At 39.0% G+C, this 21,079-nt stretch overlaps 1 protein-coding gene across 17 annotated transcripts in view; it reads left to right on the plus strand.

Moving 5' to 3' along the window:
- Nucleotides 1-19,046, plus strand: part of ADAM22 (ADAM metallopeptidase domain 22) — a 246,479-nt gene extending 227,433 nt beyond the window's left edge. For 6 of the 17 annotated variants that reach the window (XM_021936095.2, XM_021936098.2, XM_021936101.2 and 3 more), the window contains 4 exons: nucleotides 574-684; nucleotides 2,881-2,967; nucleotides 9,370-9,493; nucleotides 12,411-19,046. In XM_021936095.2, coding sequence (XP_021791787.2) covers nucleotides 574-684; nucleotides 2,881-2,967; nucleotides 9,370-9,493; nucleotides 12,411-12,431 — 343 coding nt within the window. In that variant the 3' untranslated portion in view covers nucleotides 12,432-19,046. The remainder of the gene's footprint in view (nucleotides 1-573; nucleotides 685-2,880; nucleotides 2,968-9,369; nucleotides 9,494-12,410) is intronic. The other 11 variants (XM_021936102.2, XM_021936104.2, XM_021936106.2 and 8 more) reach the window with 4 other exon arrangements.
- The last annotated feature ends 2,033 nt before the right edge of the window (nucleotides 19,047-21,079 follow it).

The raw sequence follows: 21,079 nt of genomic DNA on the forward strand, positions 1-21,079 counted from the left end.
AGATTTTTCAGACTTTTCTGATTTTGGTTACATGACTCATGTTAATTAAATGGATCCAAGTCTGTAAAGCTGACCACAATTCTCACATACCTTCTTGTACAGGAACTCTCTCTCTATATACATACGTATATACATATACACACACACACACACACGTATATATTTTCTTACGAGGATTCATGATACGTAGCATATCAAGAATTATGTTTGCAAACTTTTAATACTTTCCATATTTAAGTAATCCCATTTGCTTCTGATAGTATAATACCATTTGTGTGACTACAAGAGGAACAAATTCACCACAAATATCTCTTTTATTTTTTCAAATAAGAGATATTTCAGGTCCATTACTCAAAATTCCCTTTAATACCTCATTATTCCAAAAGATGATGAAAAATTGGGATATGAATTAAAACATGTACCATAAATACATGCTCTGCTAATTAACAAAATAAAATGTCCTCATATATTGTATTGTTTTTCCAGTCAAAACTTTTGCATCTTCCTCATTGTTGTAAATGATATAAAAATTTTTTTGGCTTAGACTTTGTATTATATATTGTGTTTTTACAGGAGGGAGCCCCAAGCACCTGAGCCTGGGCACTCCCTCGCCCAGACAGTCCCATCCCAAGGCATAAGCCCAGGGGGCTCTGACAGCCCCCAGACAGGGAGTCTGGATCACAGGTCAGTCTCCACCTGCCCCTTCATTCTGGGCTGCCACTTAATCTCCTTCCAAGTCCTTTCCTTGGCTGAGAACAGGGTCATTTGATCTTTGAGCGAGCCCCCATGTTTGCTTGGAGGTGCTCCTGGTTCAGCCAGCACCAGCTAATTTTCCTTTGCTTTTCCATCCTGGAAAACAAAAAGAGCTCCCCTATCCCATCTAACGCATTTTTTTTGCATGTTGCGCTATATGCCAAGGCAAGCCACATAGGTAGATTTACTGCAATGTGATAAAATCCCATCACTTCAGCCGCCATGACCTTGAGATGTCAGGAAGCTCACCGTGAAGACATTTTCATGGCCAGATCCCCAGAAAGAACACAAAATTGAGAGTTCTTTTCAGTGAAGAACTCTATGGTGAAGTGACCACAGCCTTCTGAAATGCTCCCTGAAACAGAAAAAAGTCCATCAAGTGCAAGTCAACCCATGTTGTTGTAGCATTCATGGAATAGCTGTGGCAGCAGTCCTTTGAGTTTCTAAGACTGTCAGTGAAAGGAACAAATGTCTCCTCCCGGAAGTGGCCGTCTGCCTGTGGGTGACTCACTTTGCTGTGTGGCTATGTTTCACCTGATTACAGCTGCATGGGCTTTTTCTACGGTTTTCCCCAGGCCAGAGCATTACTAGCCTTCATTTGTGGCTGCACTTGGCTTTTTGACTTTTTCTTTTTGTTGAGAATCTCAGTGGAAATCTTTATGCAAGTTTTAATTGGCTATCTGTGAAAGCACAAGTTGGCAATGATTGTGGCTAAAGGCAAAACTAGTGTGAGTTGTTTCTGAGTCAGGAGATACTATCTTACCAAAAATGGTTTTATAAGCAGAAAAAGCAACTGAACCCTTCTTTCAGAAGGGAATTTCACAATGCTATTTTGTATAGTACCTCGATTGAGGGAAAGGGCTGTGGAAAAAATAACCTGATATTTTTATGTAATTGGAAATGTAGTCTTCCATATTTATGAACAGCTCAATAACTAAATATGGGGGAAAGAAGCAAAATGTAACCAAAAATAAATAATGTATTTTATAATTTCCCCTGGTTTGTTTACAAATAACTTATGTTTTATAGAGCTTGAATCTTTATTGTCTATAGTATCTCTAGAAGTTACTTTTTAAATGAAGAAAAGAAAAAAAGAAAACCTCCAAATTCTTCCAATGTGGAATTTGTTAAATCTACATTATTTCACAAGGGCAGACTCTGAAGGGGATGTATTTTTGCTTGGCTCCCAGGGTAAAAATCAAAGGAAACTCTGGGGAAAACCAACAACTTAGACCTCCCTACAGTTTTATTACCTTTAAAATTTGCACAGTAATTCTGATGGAAACATTGCCAGATCCATCAGGGAAATGCTAAGTAAGTTCATTATTATTCTCTGGCAGTCATTCACACAATTCATGGTCAGACACTTGGAAGGCAACCTCTGAGGGTTGGTTCCTAATGGAAACAGGAGCACTTTATTTTGGAGTGCACAAAGAAGAGGAAGGAACACTGCAGCTGCAACTAAATTGCTAAATCCAGCTTCGAGATCATGGAGGCCTATTTAGACCACACTTAATGCGCATTGAGGCTCCAGGATCAAAAGAGTGGGACCCTATCTGCTCCTTACAGAGTCAACTGGAACATACTTTCATGTTGACTCCAGCTTGGGATCCTCTATAGGGAGTAAGACAGTGGTCATGTAAAAGCCTTCTTATATTGGAAAGAGAACTTTGTTCCTTTTAATTGTTCTTAGGGTGTTGTATGCCCAAATGCCAGATTGGAATTGCAGCCATCTGAATATTTTCAAAAAGCATCATTGTCATTTAAAAACCAAAGAGCCAAATGAGAGGTGGCCTGGAAAAAGCCACTTTGGAGGTGGGTGAATGGGACTGCTGACTGTACTGTGATTGAAAGGGAGATTCTAATTCACTTTGGGAAGCCACTGGAAAAGGCTTTCCCAGAAATGTCGAATACATTGTAGAATGCCTTGATTGAGCCTTGTTGTAGCTAAGATTATTCTCATGTCATTGTATAGACTGCCTCATAATCACCCAACATCCATTCTGGTTTATTTGCCATGGTCACTTGCATTTGGAGGGTGAAGACATCCTTGCTAAGCTTGTGCTGTGTATTTTCAGATTTTCTATCTTGTTCTGCTTTCTTTGTTCCTTCCATTGCTTTCTGCAGGTATTTAAACCCATGGTTCAAAAGAGACTATAATGTAGCTAAGTGGGTAGAAGATGTGAATAAAAACACTGAAGGACCATACTTTAGGTATTTTATAAATTAATTTTTATATCCTTCTCAAACTCTCCCAGCACATACAAATACTGTAGTGTGACTGGCTCTCTATCTTGTATCTCCCAATACAAGTTCCTATAGGTGGAAAGGGGTCCTTGTTTATTTGCTGCCTTTTGACTCTGTTTTTGCTTCGTGAGCAAGTCTGGTTCTTTTCTGAATGTTTCAAATAAAGCCATTTGAAAGGGTTGCCGTTTAGTGCATGTCCCTATCACCATCTTAAGCTTTTTAGTAGCTTTCTCTTCATTTTATGCTATGTAGTGTTCTATGGGCATGAAACATACTTTCCACTAATAAAGAAGCACTATTAACCTGAACAATTTAGTTTCTATAATCTAGCAGTTTCATAATGCATTTTTCCTACTTACTGCCTAAGAGTGCATAGTGTATACAAAAATTCAAGGAAAAACGTATAAAGAAACTAAGTGAAATGTGATGGGATTTTACTTGGATAGAAACAATGATTTGGTCTAACTGGAAAATTACTGAGACAACATTGACCCCATGGGAGTATGTGGAATGAGTTTAGGTTTTATTTGTTCAGTATAACCATTTCCTACCAGAGAAAGGCTGTGCTGAGAAGTGTTTTACAGATTCTCAACAAAGCATGTGAGGAATTTTTTATGCTAATAAAAATGTTGTCATCTAATACTTCAAATAGAACAGGAAGCAGCTGGAAATATATTATTGACTCACAAAATAGAAGAATATCACTACATTTTAGAAACTATCAAATTTACTCAATTCACTGCAGCTCTGTGTGACATTTACAGGTCAGAAAGAATTTCCAAGAGTTCTTAATGGCATTTTTCACCCTTTCTAATAAAGTGATTTCCTAGAGGTAAATGTCCACTTTATATCTGACTACTTTGTGGACAACTAAGGTAAAGGAGAAATATGTACTCAATTACTACCTCTTCTGAACACAATTTTACAATAAACTCATGTTACTGATTGCCATGTCTTGGGTCAACATTGAACAGATACCAAAATATGTATGTGTTTTTAACTCTCAGCACCCATATAAGGTGGACTCTCTCTTCCAGTGTACCATTTAGTTTAGTTATGTATAGTTTGAGAAAATGATTAGACCTACCTGCCTTTTAATTCGATCCATAACATTTGCATACGCCCCAAGGAAAGCATAACTCCTGCCTGCTCATAAAAATATATCCTGCTTTTATACCCCATCTTTCCCTCCTACCCTGCCCCTCTGCTTGTCCAACACTTTCCCACACTGAACCTCATACACATACACTCACATTCAAACATCCCACCCTCATCTGTAGCTCCCAAGATGGCCAACATCAGGAAGACAGGTAAGATGATTTTGACTGTTATTTGGAATCTTGGCTCACCTGCAGTCCTATTTCTCCTTTCTATTTTCCTCAGGCTTGTGGGCAGATTGTAATTTGTACCAGCCATGGATCCAAAACAGAATGACTTTGGTCCTATATGGGTTAGGGTTTTTATTCCCAAATGGATTTAGCATTTTTGCAGCAATAATTTGTGAAATGGTACCCCGGAAGAGTTGATTCACCTCCCCTGGGTGAACTGAGTAGTTTATGTGGCTCTCAGAGAAAGAGGTCACGTTTCTTAAAATCAGCACCCAGGTCTGCCCAGAAGCCGCATGACTAAATGCAATTTGGATGGGGAAATGCTTTAGCACCCCGGTTGCACGTGCAAAAAACTGCAAGGACAATTTTAGAGGGTTCCTTTATTTTCTATTCTAATATGAGATGTTGATTCCTACAGTAGATAGTGAAATTAAGAATTAATTGTTAAAAATCATATTTATGTTTAAAGGTTAAAGTTCTGTGGACAGTTATAATTTAACTCATTTTTGGGTTAATACAGGTGATAAGATTTGAAATTCAATACAGCATTTCTGTGGTGGTGGTAAATAATTGACATGGCCCAGAACGTTTAACACAGTGATTCTAGTGCAAGGGACAATTTCATCCACTCTCTATCCAAGCCAAGCCTCACATAGGAGCCCCAAAGTGCTTCCACACCTTGGCTTGTGCCTTGCCAACTCTATGCTTAGGCTCAGATCTGCTTCATCTGTGGCCAGGTCATTCAGGATTACCCTTCTTGTCAAAATCACCAGTGAGGGCAAAAGTCACCTTATTGTTGTTTGTAGAGATGTGATCTCACCATGTTGCTCAAGCTGGTCTCAAACTCCTGGGCTCAAGCAATCCACCTGCCTCAGCCTCTCAGAGTGCTGGGATTACAGCCATGTGGTGTTGGCTTTGTGGCATCCTTATCAAAAGGCAATCTGCAGCAAACTGGTTCAAAATATAGTCCAGCATTTAAAATATAGTAGCCACACTGCTAGAGAGAGCAAGGCAAATGCCTAAATAGATATTGAGTGATGAGAGTGCCTCTGCTGTGCCCCCTTATCCAGTTTCGATATGACAGTGGTTGCTCAGATTGTTCTCTGCATGAATTCGGGCCACCAGGAAGAAGCAAGTGAGATCAGGACAAGTGCATTATCTTGCCACACCCAGATCCTGGATGCAGTTCTGTTATAAGCTCTCAGAAGGTATCCTTACTCTCGGGTATTATCCCATTGATTTCTCACTTCATCAGGGTTTTCGAGTCCACTTCCATGATTCTATGGAATTTTTGGTGACTTTGAAAGAAAATGTATAATTACAACTATCGTGTATTAAGTGCCTGTGAGATATCTTTATTCCTCACATCCTAAGGTGTAGGCATTCTTATTACCTTTCTGTAGATGGAGGAAACTGAGGTACAAAGAGTAATTCAAGGTGGCACAGCTAGTAAGTGTCAGAACCAGAACTAGAGCCTGGCTCTGAATCCAAAATCTGTACCTTTTCCATTTCACCTTAATTAAAAGTAGCAGAGTGGATACTGATGACTTGAATCCTCCCTTAGTACACTTAACAAATTCTCCTGGATCTAGGCCAGGCATGATGGCTCCCGGCACTTTGGGAGGCCGAGGTCGGCGGATCATGAGGTCAGGAGATTGAGACCATCCTGGCCAACAGGGTAAAACCCCATCTCTACTAAAAATACAAAAATTAGGTGGGTGTGGTGGTGCGCGCTTGTAATCCCAGCTACTTGGGAGGCTGAGGCAGGAGAATTGCTTGAACCTGGGAGACGGAGGTTGTAGTGAGCCGAGATCACACCACTGTACTTCAGCCTGGCAACAGAGCGAGGCTCCATCTCAAAAAAATAAATAAATAAAAATAAAATAACAAATTTTCCTGGATCAACCTACTATAAAACTCACATATGAACACAAGTGAGTAAGAGTTGGACTTGTGTCCCTCTCCATGTGACTGGCCTGGTTTTTAGCCTGTCCGTGGGTACAGAACTGAACTGAGGTTGGCCTTACAGGCATATATACAAAAGGTAATCCAAGGAAGTTTGATGTAGCCCTAAGAGGCACCACAATCCACTGGCACACAAACATACTTTTATTGTGTAATTCTAATAGGGTATCCATTATGGTAACTATCATTTTTTAAAATACAGTAATGGGCTGGACGGGGTGACTTATGCCTATAATCCCAGCACTTTGGGAGGCCAAGGTGGGTGGATCATTTGAGGTCAGGAGTTTGAGACCAGCCTGGCCAACATGGTGAGACCCTGTCTCTACTAAAAATACAAAAATTACGCAAGTGTGGTGGCACACTCCTATAGTCCCAGCTACTCAGGAGACTGAGGCAGGAGAATCACTCCAACCCGGGAGGCAGAGGCTGTGGTGAGCGGAGATCACACCAACTACACTTCAGACTGGTTGACAGAGTGAGACTCCGTCTCAACAAATAAAATAAAATAAAATGCAGTAATAATAATGGTTGACTTGTATCCAGTGATGCACTTTACTTTTTAAGTGAATGAGCTGTGCTGGTGCCTGGCTTTAGGTGAAAGCCAGGCTGGAACTGCCAGGCAAGTAGTCAATCAAGGTCAGAAAAGAGCCTGGAGATAGTTTTGAAGAAATGTCTTCCTTAGACATTTGTGAGACATTTTGAGTTTCTTTTCCCTAAAGTGTTTTACCCTATCATGGCATCTAGTCCTGTTTTGACTCCTGCTCTGGTGCTCTCCATCCCCCCAAGGATAATCAGTTTTATGCTGCCACATACCACCCAGCCTCCAGGACCCTTTCCCCTGCTAAAACTTTCCTGCTGGGCTTCTCTTCCCCTCGGGGTCCAAGATGCCAATTAACAAGCATGTTATTTTTCTTTACTTCTGTTTTGACTCCTGCTCTGGTGCTCTCATCCCCCCAAGATAATCACTTTTATACCCGCCTCCAGGACCCTTTCCCCTGCTAAAACTTTCCTGCTCAGCTTCTCTTCTTCCCCTCAGGGTCCAAGGTGTCAATTAACTAGCGTGTTATTTTAAGAAGAAGTATATGTGCAATTTCTTTGGGGTTCTGCAGAAAATCTCCTGTTTTTGTTCTAACTTAATTGGCTTTGCCCATAGGAAGATATTTGAGGGGAAGACTGGACCTTCAGCACCCCTCATTGGAATGGCTTTGTACATGTTCCAGGCTGGCCATTTGGACCCATGGCCAAGCATTCCAGCTTTAAGCTGGAATGACTGTGAAGCTAAAAGCTAATAGCTAATGGTGTGGACACACATGCTGCAGCAGATTAAAAAGATGCCTCATTTTGCATGATCCCCTAAAGTAAACAAGATTTAATTATTTGTTTGTGTACCTTACTAGCTTTCCTAAACTTGGATATTTTATCAGTAGTGATTAGGCTAAAAAACTGATGCCAGGTTAACAGTCTTATTTTAGAAAGATGCATTTAAATATCTAAATGCAGAAGTTTGCCATCATCTTACATGTACCAAATTTGTTTCTTGAAGATCATAGTCCTATTTAAAGTGTTTTTCTAAAATAAAAAAATTAATTTCTCAATTAAAAAATATGAAGTAGTACATTGCTTTAATAGAACTTTAGAGAATTTGAAGTACTACTATTAGTTACACCCATCCACTCCGCAATGAAGAGCATTAACATAGGAGAAATCAAAGAGCTGCTGTGTTCTAAGCATTCAGGCAAAGGAGTGGTCCTAGCCATTTTTCAAAAATAGGAGTTACAGATTAAAAGTGAATTGTACCATTCTTCATTCTTAAAATCTATCAAGAATGTTCACTACTACTATCTTTGGGTGTGTAGGAAAAATTATTTTCAAACTTTAGTTTGAATTCAGTGTCCATAAAATGGAAATTAGTATGAAAACTATGGCAGAACCAGAGCAAAGGATAATGTATGCATGCAAACCAAAATTTAAAACAAGGGAGGAAAAAAAGACACCTTTATGCTATTGAATGCAGCCTAGGCAGTAGATCTTGACCTACCCAATGCTACCCCCACCCCTCCCAGCCAACATTCCCAGGCTGGGTCAGTCACAGCAGATGAGGTACATTCTACTGAAATAAATACTTCTGCTGTAATGTGGCAGTGTAACCAGTTCAGCAATGTCGGTTTTTACCACCTTGCACCAGGGATTAAGGAGCAGTGGATGTGTAGTGGTAACGTTTGTGAATGGAATAGGTACTACAGTTATCACATCTGTTTTTCATTGATATGTTATGAGTAGACATTTTTTACTCAGCTGTTTTTTTTTTTCACTTTAAAGACAAGTTAGCAATAGATATGGGCTTGTCTAGTATGTTCAGCTTAGTCACAAATTACCACTACACATGCAAAACCAATCAAGTACAGCATAATACACCAACGGCTTACATAGAAATGCTGATGGTAGGGACTAATTAGACCATTTTTGTATGTTCTCATCATACTTTGTTTGGCTGGAACTCTGCACTCCTTACTGCTTGCATGTTTACTAATTTATTAAAAGCCCTGTATTTGCCTTTGTTCCTTCACAACTAACACACTGGCCTCTGAATGCATGAGTGTTGTGTAAACTGGTGTGTGATTTAGCAACTAATAAATATATCAATTGTAATGGATTTTGAGATCTTAAGAGAAAATTGGAATTATTGTACTTAAACATTTTTACATTAAGTGGTAAAAATAAGGCACAATATTAATATTTTATACATGTAATTTACCATTATAAGCTCTTAGAATAATTTCATCCCTTCTCCATTTTAGCTTTTTATCTATTCTATAGGATACATTTTTAGTGGCTTGTAGTTTAAAAGTATCATTCTGTGTACTAACATTTAAATAATCCATCGCAGTCATGAAATTAGGAAGATAAAATACATTTCACTGTTGAGAATGACAGAATATCTTCCCAGTAGTTAAATCTTTGCAGTAGTGGCATATGAAAGTTAGAAGTCAGAGGGTTTGTTCTGAACCCACTTTTCAGATATTTGAAAAATGTTAGGCAATCACATGATGTTTATTTCATGTTCTCAACATCTCAGGACTTTATCTCCTGCCAAGTCTCCTTCTTCATCAACTGGGTCTATTGCCTCCAGCAGAAAATACCCTTACCCAATGCCTCCACTTCCTGATGAGGAGAAGAAAGTGAACCGACAAAGTGCAAGGGTATGTGGAAACCTCTTTCATGTGCTGACATGCTCAGTCATTATCATTTATCTATGAGTTTATAAAAGAGAGAATCATTTTTCCTCCCTTGTTCCTAAGAAAATGAAAAAATCAAACTTGAAGATAAGGAGATTCTTGGGACTTTTGGCTTCAGATTTATATTTGCAAATAGTTCAATCTACATTGATATAGCCTAGATACATTTTGTGTAATTAATTGCTCTATATTTATATATTATTATAGCTAATATAGTAAAACCTTGAGTAAACAAAACACTGTATTTTTCTATGTCACCTTTTACATTTTAATCACACTGCCAATCTGTCTCACAACATTCCTGAAACATATTAGTATGTAGAATTGGAGATAACAGTGGAGTTTAGAGAGGCAGACTGGCCCTCAGAGACTTAAGTGAAAGAGACAACCAAAGAATAATTACCTTTATTGATGTCCAGGCTCTGTTGTGGTCATTTACACTGTAATGTTGATCTTCTTAGAAATAATGTTGCAAAAAAATAAAATAAAGCTTATAAGCCTCGGCAGCGTTAGCTGCTGGTTAGACTTTTTGGTCTTAAGAGATGCTTCAGAATCTCTTTGATCCCAAACCTAAATTATGTGGTTCAAGGTAAACGTGGATCATTCAAATTTTAATTTAACTCAGAGTCAGTAAGAAGGCACAAATAATTAAAAGCTGTGTAGATCACTATAATCCAAAAGTCTTTAAAAACTACCAGCAGTGTTTTGTTAATAATAAAAAATTACCATTGTATGTTAATATGAGAAATGGTAAAAGATAACAAGACAATTCAGATTCCCAGCACTCAGCTTTCTGAATTAACAGAAGACTTCTTGATAGATATCTAGTTGTTCATGATGTCATGTGTGATAATGAAATCTGAGACTGATGTCATTCCTGCCCTCCTCAAAGAATTGCCTAAGTGTAGCACCCGACTTTCTTTCTGCTAAATTGTCTATATCCCTGTTTTGCTCCATCAAGTTAGGGACATTCCCTCAGCTGTTGTCATGTCAGAGTTTGGATTATTGGAGATGTTACCACACAAGAGCCTGTAAAAACGATAGCTCTCCAGAAAAAATGGCTGGCCCATGGCCCCTTTCCTGGGCTGAGCAGATGACTACAAAGACTCTGGCTGCTGCGATTGTTACGTGAAAGGTCTGATTTGTTCTATGCACTGTGGAACAGCCACATAAGCATGTGGCAGAATCCTACCAAATACACAGCCCCTATCATTGGGATGTCTCTGTGGGCTGTGGAGAGTGGAACAAGCAGATCTTCCTATCAGCAGCCCCTCTGTTACCACCACATAGGTGTGGGCCAAGGCATGCCTCATGCTGAAAGTGATGCTTGGCAATTGCTCATTTTATCCCACTGGGGTAGTCATGACATTCAGGTTTTTCCCAATGTTATTCATTTGTCCCTCCCTTCTTTCTCCTTTCTGTCACATATTATTTTTAATCTTTATAAAAAAATATTGAGGAAACTTCAGCTCTCCAAGGCCAGAGTCTAAACCCTTTAGCCCTCCAGACTATCATCTGAGCATCAATTCAGATCGTCTTTGCTCCAGACCCACCACAAGCCCCATTTAACTCCTCTCCACCACCAGTGTCACCCATTCACGAAGATCCCCACAGTTCAGATATTCATTTGGTTTCCAAGGGGTTGGCGTCTTTTCAATAAAAAGGACATATAAAGCAGACCTAAGGTAGATAGGATGGTGGCTTTACCACAGTCCTGTGGGGTAGGCAGACTTGGGCATTCAGAACAAGATTTCCATGAAGATTTGGGAGAACATATTAAGGGAACCTGTATAGAAACATCTACTTAATCACTTGGCTTTTTCTCCTTTTTCTTTCCCAGAAACTCATTATATATACGGTGACATGTATCAAATGTCCAGTAAAAATGGAATATGGATGGAAATTGGATACAACCTAAGTCACTCTGGTCATAGGCTTTGTTTATGTTTATAATAATTACATCTAAATTATATTGCCTGGAAACGTATTTCATCAGCTTGATCTTCTTTTTAAATTGGTCTTCCTTTTCTGGTGAACTGAGTTGCATTCATATCTGATCATGTCACACTTGTTATTAGTCCATTAAGGTGATTGCTGAACATTGTAGAAATTCGATCTGAATAGGGCCAATATAGAGCTCATGGCAAAAGCAAGGAGAGGGTAGGAGGGACAGCATGAATGAAGGGACATCCTGCCTTGAATGTATCATTCCACTGTGATACCTCAGCTCATGAGAGATAACCGTTTTTAAGGAGGTAGTGATAGAATTGGAGTGTATGGCAGTGATTTTCAAGTGGGTGATGGTGGAATTGATGGAGTCACACTTCCCCGATGTCAGTGGTTTTCTGTTGTGGCTGCACAAGGGAATCATCTGCAAAGCTTTTAAAATGTTCTTACGCCTGAGTCCCACCCAGAGAGGTTTTGATTTAGTTGGTCTGGTGTGCTGCCTGGGAAGCGGAATTGTAGAAACCTCCCCAGATTAATGTAATGTGCAGCTGAGGTTGAGAACCACTGCTCTAGCTGGCTGTCTTGGAATCCTGGGGAAAGGAAGGGCATGTATAGCTAAAAAAATAATATTTTAAATTCTTTTATTTCATTTGAGACACAATATTTATTCAAAATTTTAGTAACATTAAATGAGGATGTGATGGTTTTTGTATCAAAAGATGGCTGTTGTTGAAAAGGTTGAGACACAGGTTTTGAGGAAAGAGAGAGCTAAAAGTTGGAGTGTTTATTCTATCCACTTTTTAGACTTTGCAAGAGTGTGCATCCACAGTCACATATGTGTGGATGGAATCACTGAATCTTTTTCATCTCCTACTCAGAATACATCTGCTTCCTGCTTTCACAATGTGCAATTTTGCTCTTTTCTGTTGTGCAGCTATGGGAGACATCCATTTAAGATCAACTGTTTACATGTGATACATCGAAAACTGTTTACTTCAACTTTTATAGAAATCCAGGCTCATGGAATCACTGCAAATCTATCTGCTCTTCAGACAATACGAAGACCCTCTGAGATGCTACAGAGGAGAGGAAGTGGAGTCTCACATCTGGTTACCATTTTCTTTTTGTCATTGGCTTAGGGTTTAACTGAATCATGAAAAGAACTACTGAAATGTTACACTATAACATGGAACAATAAAGGTACTGGTATGTTAACAGATAATCCGCATGACAGATAAGATGTAGAAATATCCATAAAGTTAACTCACATGACCCAAATGTAGCAAGTTTCCTAAGGGACAATAGTGGATTCAGAACTTGATGTTCTGAAGCACATCCTCACTGTAAACAGTAATGCTATATGCATGAAGCTTCTGTTTATTGTTTTCCATATTTAAGGAAACAACATCCCATAATAGAAACGAGCATGCAGGGCTAAGGCATATAGGATTTTTCTGCAGGACTTTAAAGCTTTGAGAGGCCAATATCCCATAGGCTAACTTTAAACATGTATTTTAATTTTTGTTTTGTTTTTTACTTTTCATATTTATATTAGCATACAAGGACAATTGTATATATGTAACATTTTTAAAATTTAAAAAAATGCAGCTGTTACACACAAGTGTATTTTGCCAAATGCCTAAAAATTCAGTCACAATCACATCATCGTCATCCATCCAGTGATCTTCAAAGACTATAAGCAGGTAATGTAAATATAGTGGTCAGTGCTGTAAATGTGTCTCTCCATAATTGGTATTTGTCCAAAACATGTGATGTCCCTTTAACCTGTGCACAGTCTGGAGGCGCAGTTTTATTGAATAAGTAATTGAGTGAGAGAACTAAATGCCCAGCAAAACTTCTGGCCTCCACAGTTTGCTGATGCAGGAGCCCACTCTGCTCCCGATTGGCTGCTCCCTGGACATCATCCATCCCATCCATCCATCCCATCTCATCCCAGTGAGCCAGCCCCTCAGCAATGTGTCCTGCTGAGATTAAGCAAGTGCACCAAAGACACATGAGACCACGTACTGCCAGTGAGCTGGTAGCTTCTGACTTGCCAATACTCTAACCCTTTGTGGCCTGAAGTTTTGTTCCTTGACAAAACTTTTCAGTCACCCTTATCTGTGAAATGAATGACTTGTTTTAACAAAAACAACTTTGACACTATTGATTAAGAATATTTATCATCACTGGGATGTGAATCCCAACAAGTCATTCTGTACTCACTCTGGAGCAAGATGATGGAAGATTCTACTATTTGAGTTGGGTAGCCTCAACCGTTCATAAAGGGTTAAGTTAGATCTAAACCACAGAGATGCAGCAACTGCAGAGCTACACTAACAGCTGGCAGGGGGAAAGAATCTGATGCTTTGAACCATATATTTTTTAATCCATAGGAAAATAGGATTCTATTTTAAAAGACCCTTCTTTAAAACCAAAGTTTGATAACTGTTATAATGGCAGATCTGTCATTCCAAAAGAAAGCTAGCTACCCTAGTGAGGCTGGAGATTGATGGGCTCAATCACATGGTCTGCTCTGAAGTATACTTCTGATTTCCTAATTTTCTGTGTGTTCTTAAGAGGTATGGAACCTGCAGACAGGGTTTCAGAAATAATCTCTAAATTTGATCCTCTTCCATAGTATCCATGGACAAAATCCATATCATCTTCATATGTAATCAAATTGATTACATATGATGCCCAAACTGAAGGGCCGAGTTAGAAGGCAGCATTTTGTGCTTTGTGTTTATGTCTTCAGTAATGGACCTCTCTTTTGAAAGTCTTTGAAATGGTTGGAAAACAATTTAATGATCCAAAATTACATAATGTAAAACAGCATTTTTCATGACAGGAAGGGATGTGATTGTTAATATGACCATAAAGCGATCCATCAGGCCAAGGTTTGGGTGAGTGTTGGGCACTGTTGCCACATAGCTCAAGCCAAGAACAGAAGGGCAGACAGATTGAAAGATGTAGCAAATAAAGTGACTTTTTACCAAGATCACTGTAACGTGCACTGAATGTTTCCTGGTATTGAGTGTATAAAAGGCTAATGCTATAAGGTTTATTTTGACTATAAAAGAGTTTATAGATTTGAATATAAGGTGCCTCATGTAAATATGCTTCCTAGTTACAGGTACACAAACTCTAATTTGAAAGAATCCACAAATGGCTAGCTGAGAAGTTAACAGATCTCTGTCTATCATCCATCCATGTGTCTTTCTTCCTTCACCTCAGTTATTTTTACATGAAATTATTATTTCAAATGAAAATCATTATCATGTGCCTTTTGGGAGACATGGTTGCTCTAGAGGTATATAGTTTGTAATTACCCTCCTTGGAAGCTCCACCTTCCTGTGGAACTGAATAAAAATTTTTATGTTTTATTTTTAGAGATTATGATTTTAGGTATACAGTAACTTTAGTGTTCTATTCTTGGAATCTACTCTATCTCCCATGTTTAAACATTCTTAGAGCCATTTGTGGGATTCATTGAAAAATTTATAGTCTCAAGGGAGAGTTTCAAGAAGTATCTGTATATATACTCATGTTGGGGTTCTAGAGGCATTACATCTAAATATTTATGACTTTTCATCCACTGAGGTAGGTAGCATTAAATATACAAGCACAGCATTATTTCTCTTTAAATAACTATTTTGAAGAGAAACTTTGAGGCCATATAACAGTTTATATCATGCAACTAATATTTATATTTCCCAATCCACTACAAAATCATTGCTAAGCAGAAGAGAGCAGTTATTTGGCCTTTATGTTTCATTGTATGCCTTTTCCCCCTCTTTCTAAAGTTTTATGCATTGATAAGACTACAGATTGGCACCCAGCTGCCCGAGATGTTCCATTTATCCATAGTCGTTGTAGTGCAATCAACCCTGATTTAAAGGAACATTTAAATCTCTCCAGTAAGTGTCAACAGGAAGGCATGGGATAGCAGGGAGTCCTTATGGAGTGGACTGGCCACATGAACTGTCCTCTGCATCCAGCCACTCTTTATTTAGATGGGAAGTGGCATGGTCCTCTGAACGCTGCAGGCTGGAAAGGATCCCAGGGCACGTGCAATCTGTGGAAAGGAATAAATCAGACAGTGCAACATGATGAGGGCTTTCAATTTGCTGTGGTTGCTGTATTTTTGACAAGAAACCCAGAGCTTCGATCAGGAATAACCTATCAGAGTTGTTCCTTTAAAAAATATTGATGAATAAAGCAAATGTGGGCTTAAAATGCCAACTTATTTTTCACTTTGATATTGGTGCTTTATTAAGTGATGCCATAGTTTGTCTCTTTTCCCTCTCACTTTAAAAAGAATTTTAAAATTGTGTTTGTATATAAGGTCAGTCCGGCATAGAATTTCTGAAAGTAACATTAATAGGGTTTCTAAAGAAGTTGTCAGAAAGACAAAAATTAGATATTCTGTGCACTTTCCGAGAAGGACTCTTTATGTTTGAATTTCAAAACAGGCTTACATTTCTTTTCTGTTGATTCCCTTGCATATCTACATAATTTAATCCTGTCTATTGTCCCAGATCTCTTATGGCTACTTTACCTGTTACCTTTTTTGGAATTTTGTTCTTTATGTTTTACAGTTACCTTTGGACCAGAAGATATATGATATTTTTATTCATTTTTTTTCAGTGTTTTAAAATAAGGTTTGTTCATTTTATCCATTCATTTCCTATTGTCATGTAGTTCTATTTTAACCATATATATATAGTACTTTAAATAAATTTTCTTATGTTATTATTTAACACAATAATAAATCCTTATCTAAATAAAAGACTATTTTACTTTATTTTACTTAAAGGAAAGATAATTTATTGGCAGGATATTGAGTAGCTTGTAGAGTATATGGGAAGGGGAGAGCCAAGTTAGGAACTGGCAGGAGTGAGGAGGGATGAGACAGCTGCCTGCACAGTCTGATAGGACACATCTGGCTGCTGCCACTGGATGCCCACATGGGCAGCATATCATAAATATCACCCTACCATTGGCAAGTTGGCATGAATTTTCCATGAAACGCTCTTGACTCCCATTTGCACCGTCATATCTACTTTTTATGTACCTAATTATATTTTTCCTTTAACTTTTATGGTTTTTTTTTTCTAAAACTGCCACCTAAATACCTTTCCACTCTGTTAAATGTATGGAGTCAAGATAAATTTCTCATTCTTGCTCTGCAGCTTAAGATGTATAGGAAGTAAACACTTCCATGGAATAGGGCTTAATTTGGGGCTCAGATGTTTTGGGTTTTTTCCTCCTTAGATGTTTTTGAATGGATAAAACTACTCTGGTTTTGGAAGCAGCAACTTTTCTCCTGACCTGGAAGAAGTAAGGACTTTGATAAACAGTTTCCCGTTGATAGTATCATATAATGAGGGGCGCAGTCTGCTCTTGTGAAAATTGGCCCAGCGGCAGCAGCCCACGCCAGCTGTGTGTGAGTAGCCCTGCTGTTAAAAGTACACCTGCTGGGAATTGTTGGCACATGCTCATAGCATATGCTCTGGGGGGAGGTGCTTTTAATTCCAAGAGGAGCTTTTCTATCACATCTGCAGATGCAGAGCAAAGATGCAGCAGGACTTTAGAAAACAGGAGTGTTTCTATTGACATTTTATTCATTGCTTTGTTAGTCCCCCAAATGGAGAATCTTCTGGTTGTTTGTAAGCAGAAAAAACAAAACATTCAAAACCAAAAACCTAATTAGTACTTTTGTCCTTTATATCCATAGTCTGACAAGCAAGTAAGCATCCTCATGGTGAGATTTTGAGGGATGCTTCCAGAACCGTCCTGCTTCCTATGTAGCTCCCCCTTCAGTAGCTGTGCAACTCTTTCCTCCTGACTAGGAACTTCTCTATTGTGGAAGTCAGTTCCTTTGGCTAAGCTGTCCCTTGAGAGAACCCTAGGATGCCCTAGGGAGTAGAGGTGGCAGGCATCTTTATCTTCGCCCACTGGCACATTAGCAGCTTATGCAACTTAGGAAGTCACTGGGAGATGAGTCCCAAGAGGGTGAATTTCAGGATGGGGAGGAGATAAGAAGCAGAGAACTTTGGGAGATCATGGGGCATTTAGGCCTGGCACAGATGCAGAATGAATATCCACAGGAAGATTCCTGAAGCCAGATATGCAGGAGAGCACACATTGTCACGAGGGGTGTGATGGGAAGAGAGGTGCTGGATGCCTAAGACAGACTTGTGTGCTTGGCAGATTGACTGAGTGTTGACTCTGAATACTTTGTGGTCCAGTCCATGATGGGTCAGTCACTCCTGCCTGATGCATCCCTATTGCATTGTTCATAGAACCTGTATCATATGGGGAAGCTTCAAGGCTGGCAGGCTTTTCATCAGGTAATCATCATTTCATGTTCTTAAGTATCCTTGAAATCAAAACCAGGCAATGTGTGTTTTTGGTTTTGTTTTACAAAAAGGCATACAATGAGACCAATTCCTAAGATAATGCACATACAGAATCATCAATAAAGTTTCAAAGAGTTTATGAAGAAAAGGTATTTTCCTTTCTTGTAAAAAAAATGTATTTTATATATATATAATATGCTCATCTGCATTCACCCTAGGGCTTAGCCTCTTGTTTTATGAATTTTCAGGCTGTGATTTGTGTTGGATGGTTAAGCTCTAAAATAATGCAAATAGCCCCAATCTTTAAATATAGCGGTGCTAAGTTGAACAAGTAACACAATACAGAAAATGCTGATTGAATTAATACTTAGTAATAATACAAAAGTTCCTGCTAAATTATATATGTGTATCACTGCCTGATTAGAAACCCCACTTTTCTTTCCTAATCCAGCACAAAATCAAACTCTGATTCTACAACCAGTCTTTTTAAAGGGCAAAAATGACTCAACACCTTTGTTTTGTATGGAAAAACTTTTTTTTTTTTTTTTACACTAACTGCAAAAGTGCTTAAAAATGTTTATTCAGGATAACTAAGCATGCACTCCTTTTTTAACTTGCTGGAAGACTTGCCTCTCCAAACTAGCACCCCCAAAAGACAACTTCTTTCAGAAACTGGATGTTTTACCTAAACATAGTAGCTTCAATGTTAGCCAGCGGTAGGTCGGCACTAGTGTTTTCCACGGTTATCACCTTTGACAGGTGATGTCCATCTATAGATAGTGGAAGCCACCCCATGGGGAGGTGTTAATAGCAGCATGGTTTCACTTTTGGTAATCAGGTAATCATGTGTATATACTTAGATTCGCATTATTTTAACATTCCTCTGCTACTCTGCACTTCAGGTTCGTTAAGCTGTTTCAATAATTACTGGGGTTCTGGCAAACACCAATGGAAATGTATATGGCAACTGCTTTCCTGAGCAAGTGTAATTTGTTTTATGGCTGTTCAAGTTATAAAATTGTTCTTACATTGTAGGTAAACAAAATCTTGATGTTTTTAAAGGTCACTGTAACTTAAGGTTCAAATTTCTGGCACAGTTTTATTAGTATTCACTTCGAAAGCTAATAAGATACCATGGTTTTCTATGTTACTCTCATTGTAACATTAGTAAACTGACTTTCAATAAAAGATTTATGTTATTTTGATGCACGACTCTTTTCTTTTTTTTTCTCCCAGCCAGTTTCTCTTTCAGAAGCTTCGTTAGGGGTACAGTCAAGGGATTGTTTCTTTTCTGTTCACTGGTGTCCCAGAAGGGGTCACTAACATGATGAGAAATTGAGAAATACAAACCCTTTAGCAAAGCCTGAGTGCTCAATTTGTTGCAGTTTCCTCATCTGAATGGCAGAGGTAGTTTACTTATTTATCTGTTTGCCTCTCCTCGTAAGCACTTCCTCTCTCACCCTAATGAGGATCAATTTCCTCTATCCTGTCCTGTAGACCAGGCGGTGGTGCTTAGTTAATAAGCTCACCTGTGCTGCATTCTAAAGCACTGCGCCTAGGATGGGCTCATGAGTTCATTGCCTAAAAACTGTTCCACCCTGGCCGTTTCATCTTCCAGGCAGGCATGTTACCTGCCCATCATTATTCTGGCATTTGCAGGGTCCTTGCCATCTGCTCATAGGCTGCATAGGAAATAAGTTATAAGTAGTCAAGGTACTGTTTTAATGTGAGAAAAAGAGAAGGAAGTCACTGATGAAGGGCTTATACATTTATTATGAGATTTTAAAAGTTTATGGTGATTACATGCTCCATTTCTTGTATTTATAATATTTTAGTCATATAATAATTCATTTAGATGAACACTGAAACAGTAACACACTCGGCTGAGCCAAAGCAAAGTCTAGTTCACAGATGGCTGAAGTTTTAGCTCACATGCCATCTCACGGACTTCACAGTACCACCTGGAACATCATCCTGAAGGAGAGTCTAAACTCCAGTTTGGCTCAATAGAAGCAAGAGCTTTAATTTAATATGACTGCTGTGGTGCAAATCTATGCCAGCTATCCCCAGGAAGCACCAGGTCTCTGGCAGCCACATTCCTATGTAAGTGCACGAAATGTGTTAAAAGTACTTTATAAATCGTGGATCTCTTGAAACACATGAGTAAAGCACACATCTCCAAAATAAAATTAAATCCTAAATGAGGGTGATTTGAGGAGCTTAATTCTGCAAATAGTTGAAGTATTCGAGCTTGAGCTCGCAGCTTTACCATGCTCCAACTGGATTCTTTAAGAAAAAGTAAACAGACCAGGAAATAATTTTAAAGTAGTGGGTGAGGCTACACTAGAAGTATACAATGAATGAAACACAACCCAACATAAAATAGAAGTAAGGCAACAGATTCCACTTGTAATGAAGACTGGCTGTAATTAAAGGAGATGAATACATCAAATTTGTCAAGGGGAAGGAAACTTTCTAACTGCAGGGACATGCTGAAGACTATGCTCCATGCTTTTGGAAAGAATGGGTGAAAGCAGAAGGGGAGGAGATAAAGAGATTCGTTTTGAGGTATCAACAATTAAAACAGAATTAACTGAATGATGTCTGATATGGTTTGGCTCTGTGTCCCCACCCAAATCTCATCTTGAACTGTAATCCCCATGTGTCGAGGGAGGGACCTGTAAGCCCCACATCAAGGGAGGGAAGTGATTGGATCATGGGGGCAGTTTCCCCCACTGTGTTAGTGTGTTCTCATGAGATCTAATGGCTTTATAAGTGTCTGGCATTTCCCCTGCTTGCATTTCTCTCTCCTGCTGCCTTGTGAAGGTGTCTGCTTCCCCTCCCACCATGACTGCAAGTTTCCTGAGGCCTCCCCAGCCATGTGGAACTGTGAGTCAAACCTCTTTCCTTCATAACTTACCCAGTCTTGGGTATTGTCTTTATAGCAGTGTGAGAACAAACTAATATAATGTCAGAGGGATGGTTTTGTAATACTTTAGCAGTTACCCAAAGCCAATTCAGAACCACAGTTGATACAGCACACCTTGGGACTTGTTCAAATATGGCCCATAACCTTCAGCAAGGGCCTTCTTCCCTACTGCTTATCCTCAACCAGGAAATTACCATTTCCTTAAACTATGATTTCCTCAGAGGACCCTGGTGAGTTGAAACCAAACAGCAGGCGCTGGGACACTGAAGGTGAGCTCCCTGCCTCCTAATCCTCTGAGCCCCTTTTTGG

The sequence above is a fragment of the Papio anubis genome, chromosome 4 (genome assembly GCF_008728515.1).
Source record: "Papio anubis isolate 15944 chromosome 4, Panubis1.0, whole genome shotgun sequence".
NCBI classification, from domain to species: Eukaryota; Metazoa; Chordata; class Mammalia; order Primates; family Cercopithecidae; genus Papio; species Papio anubis.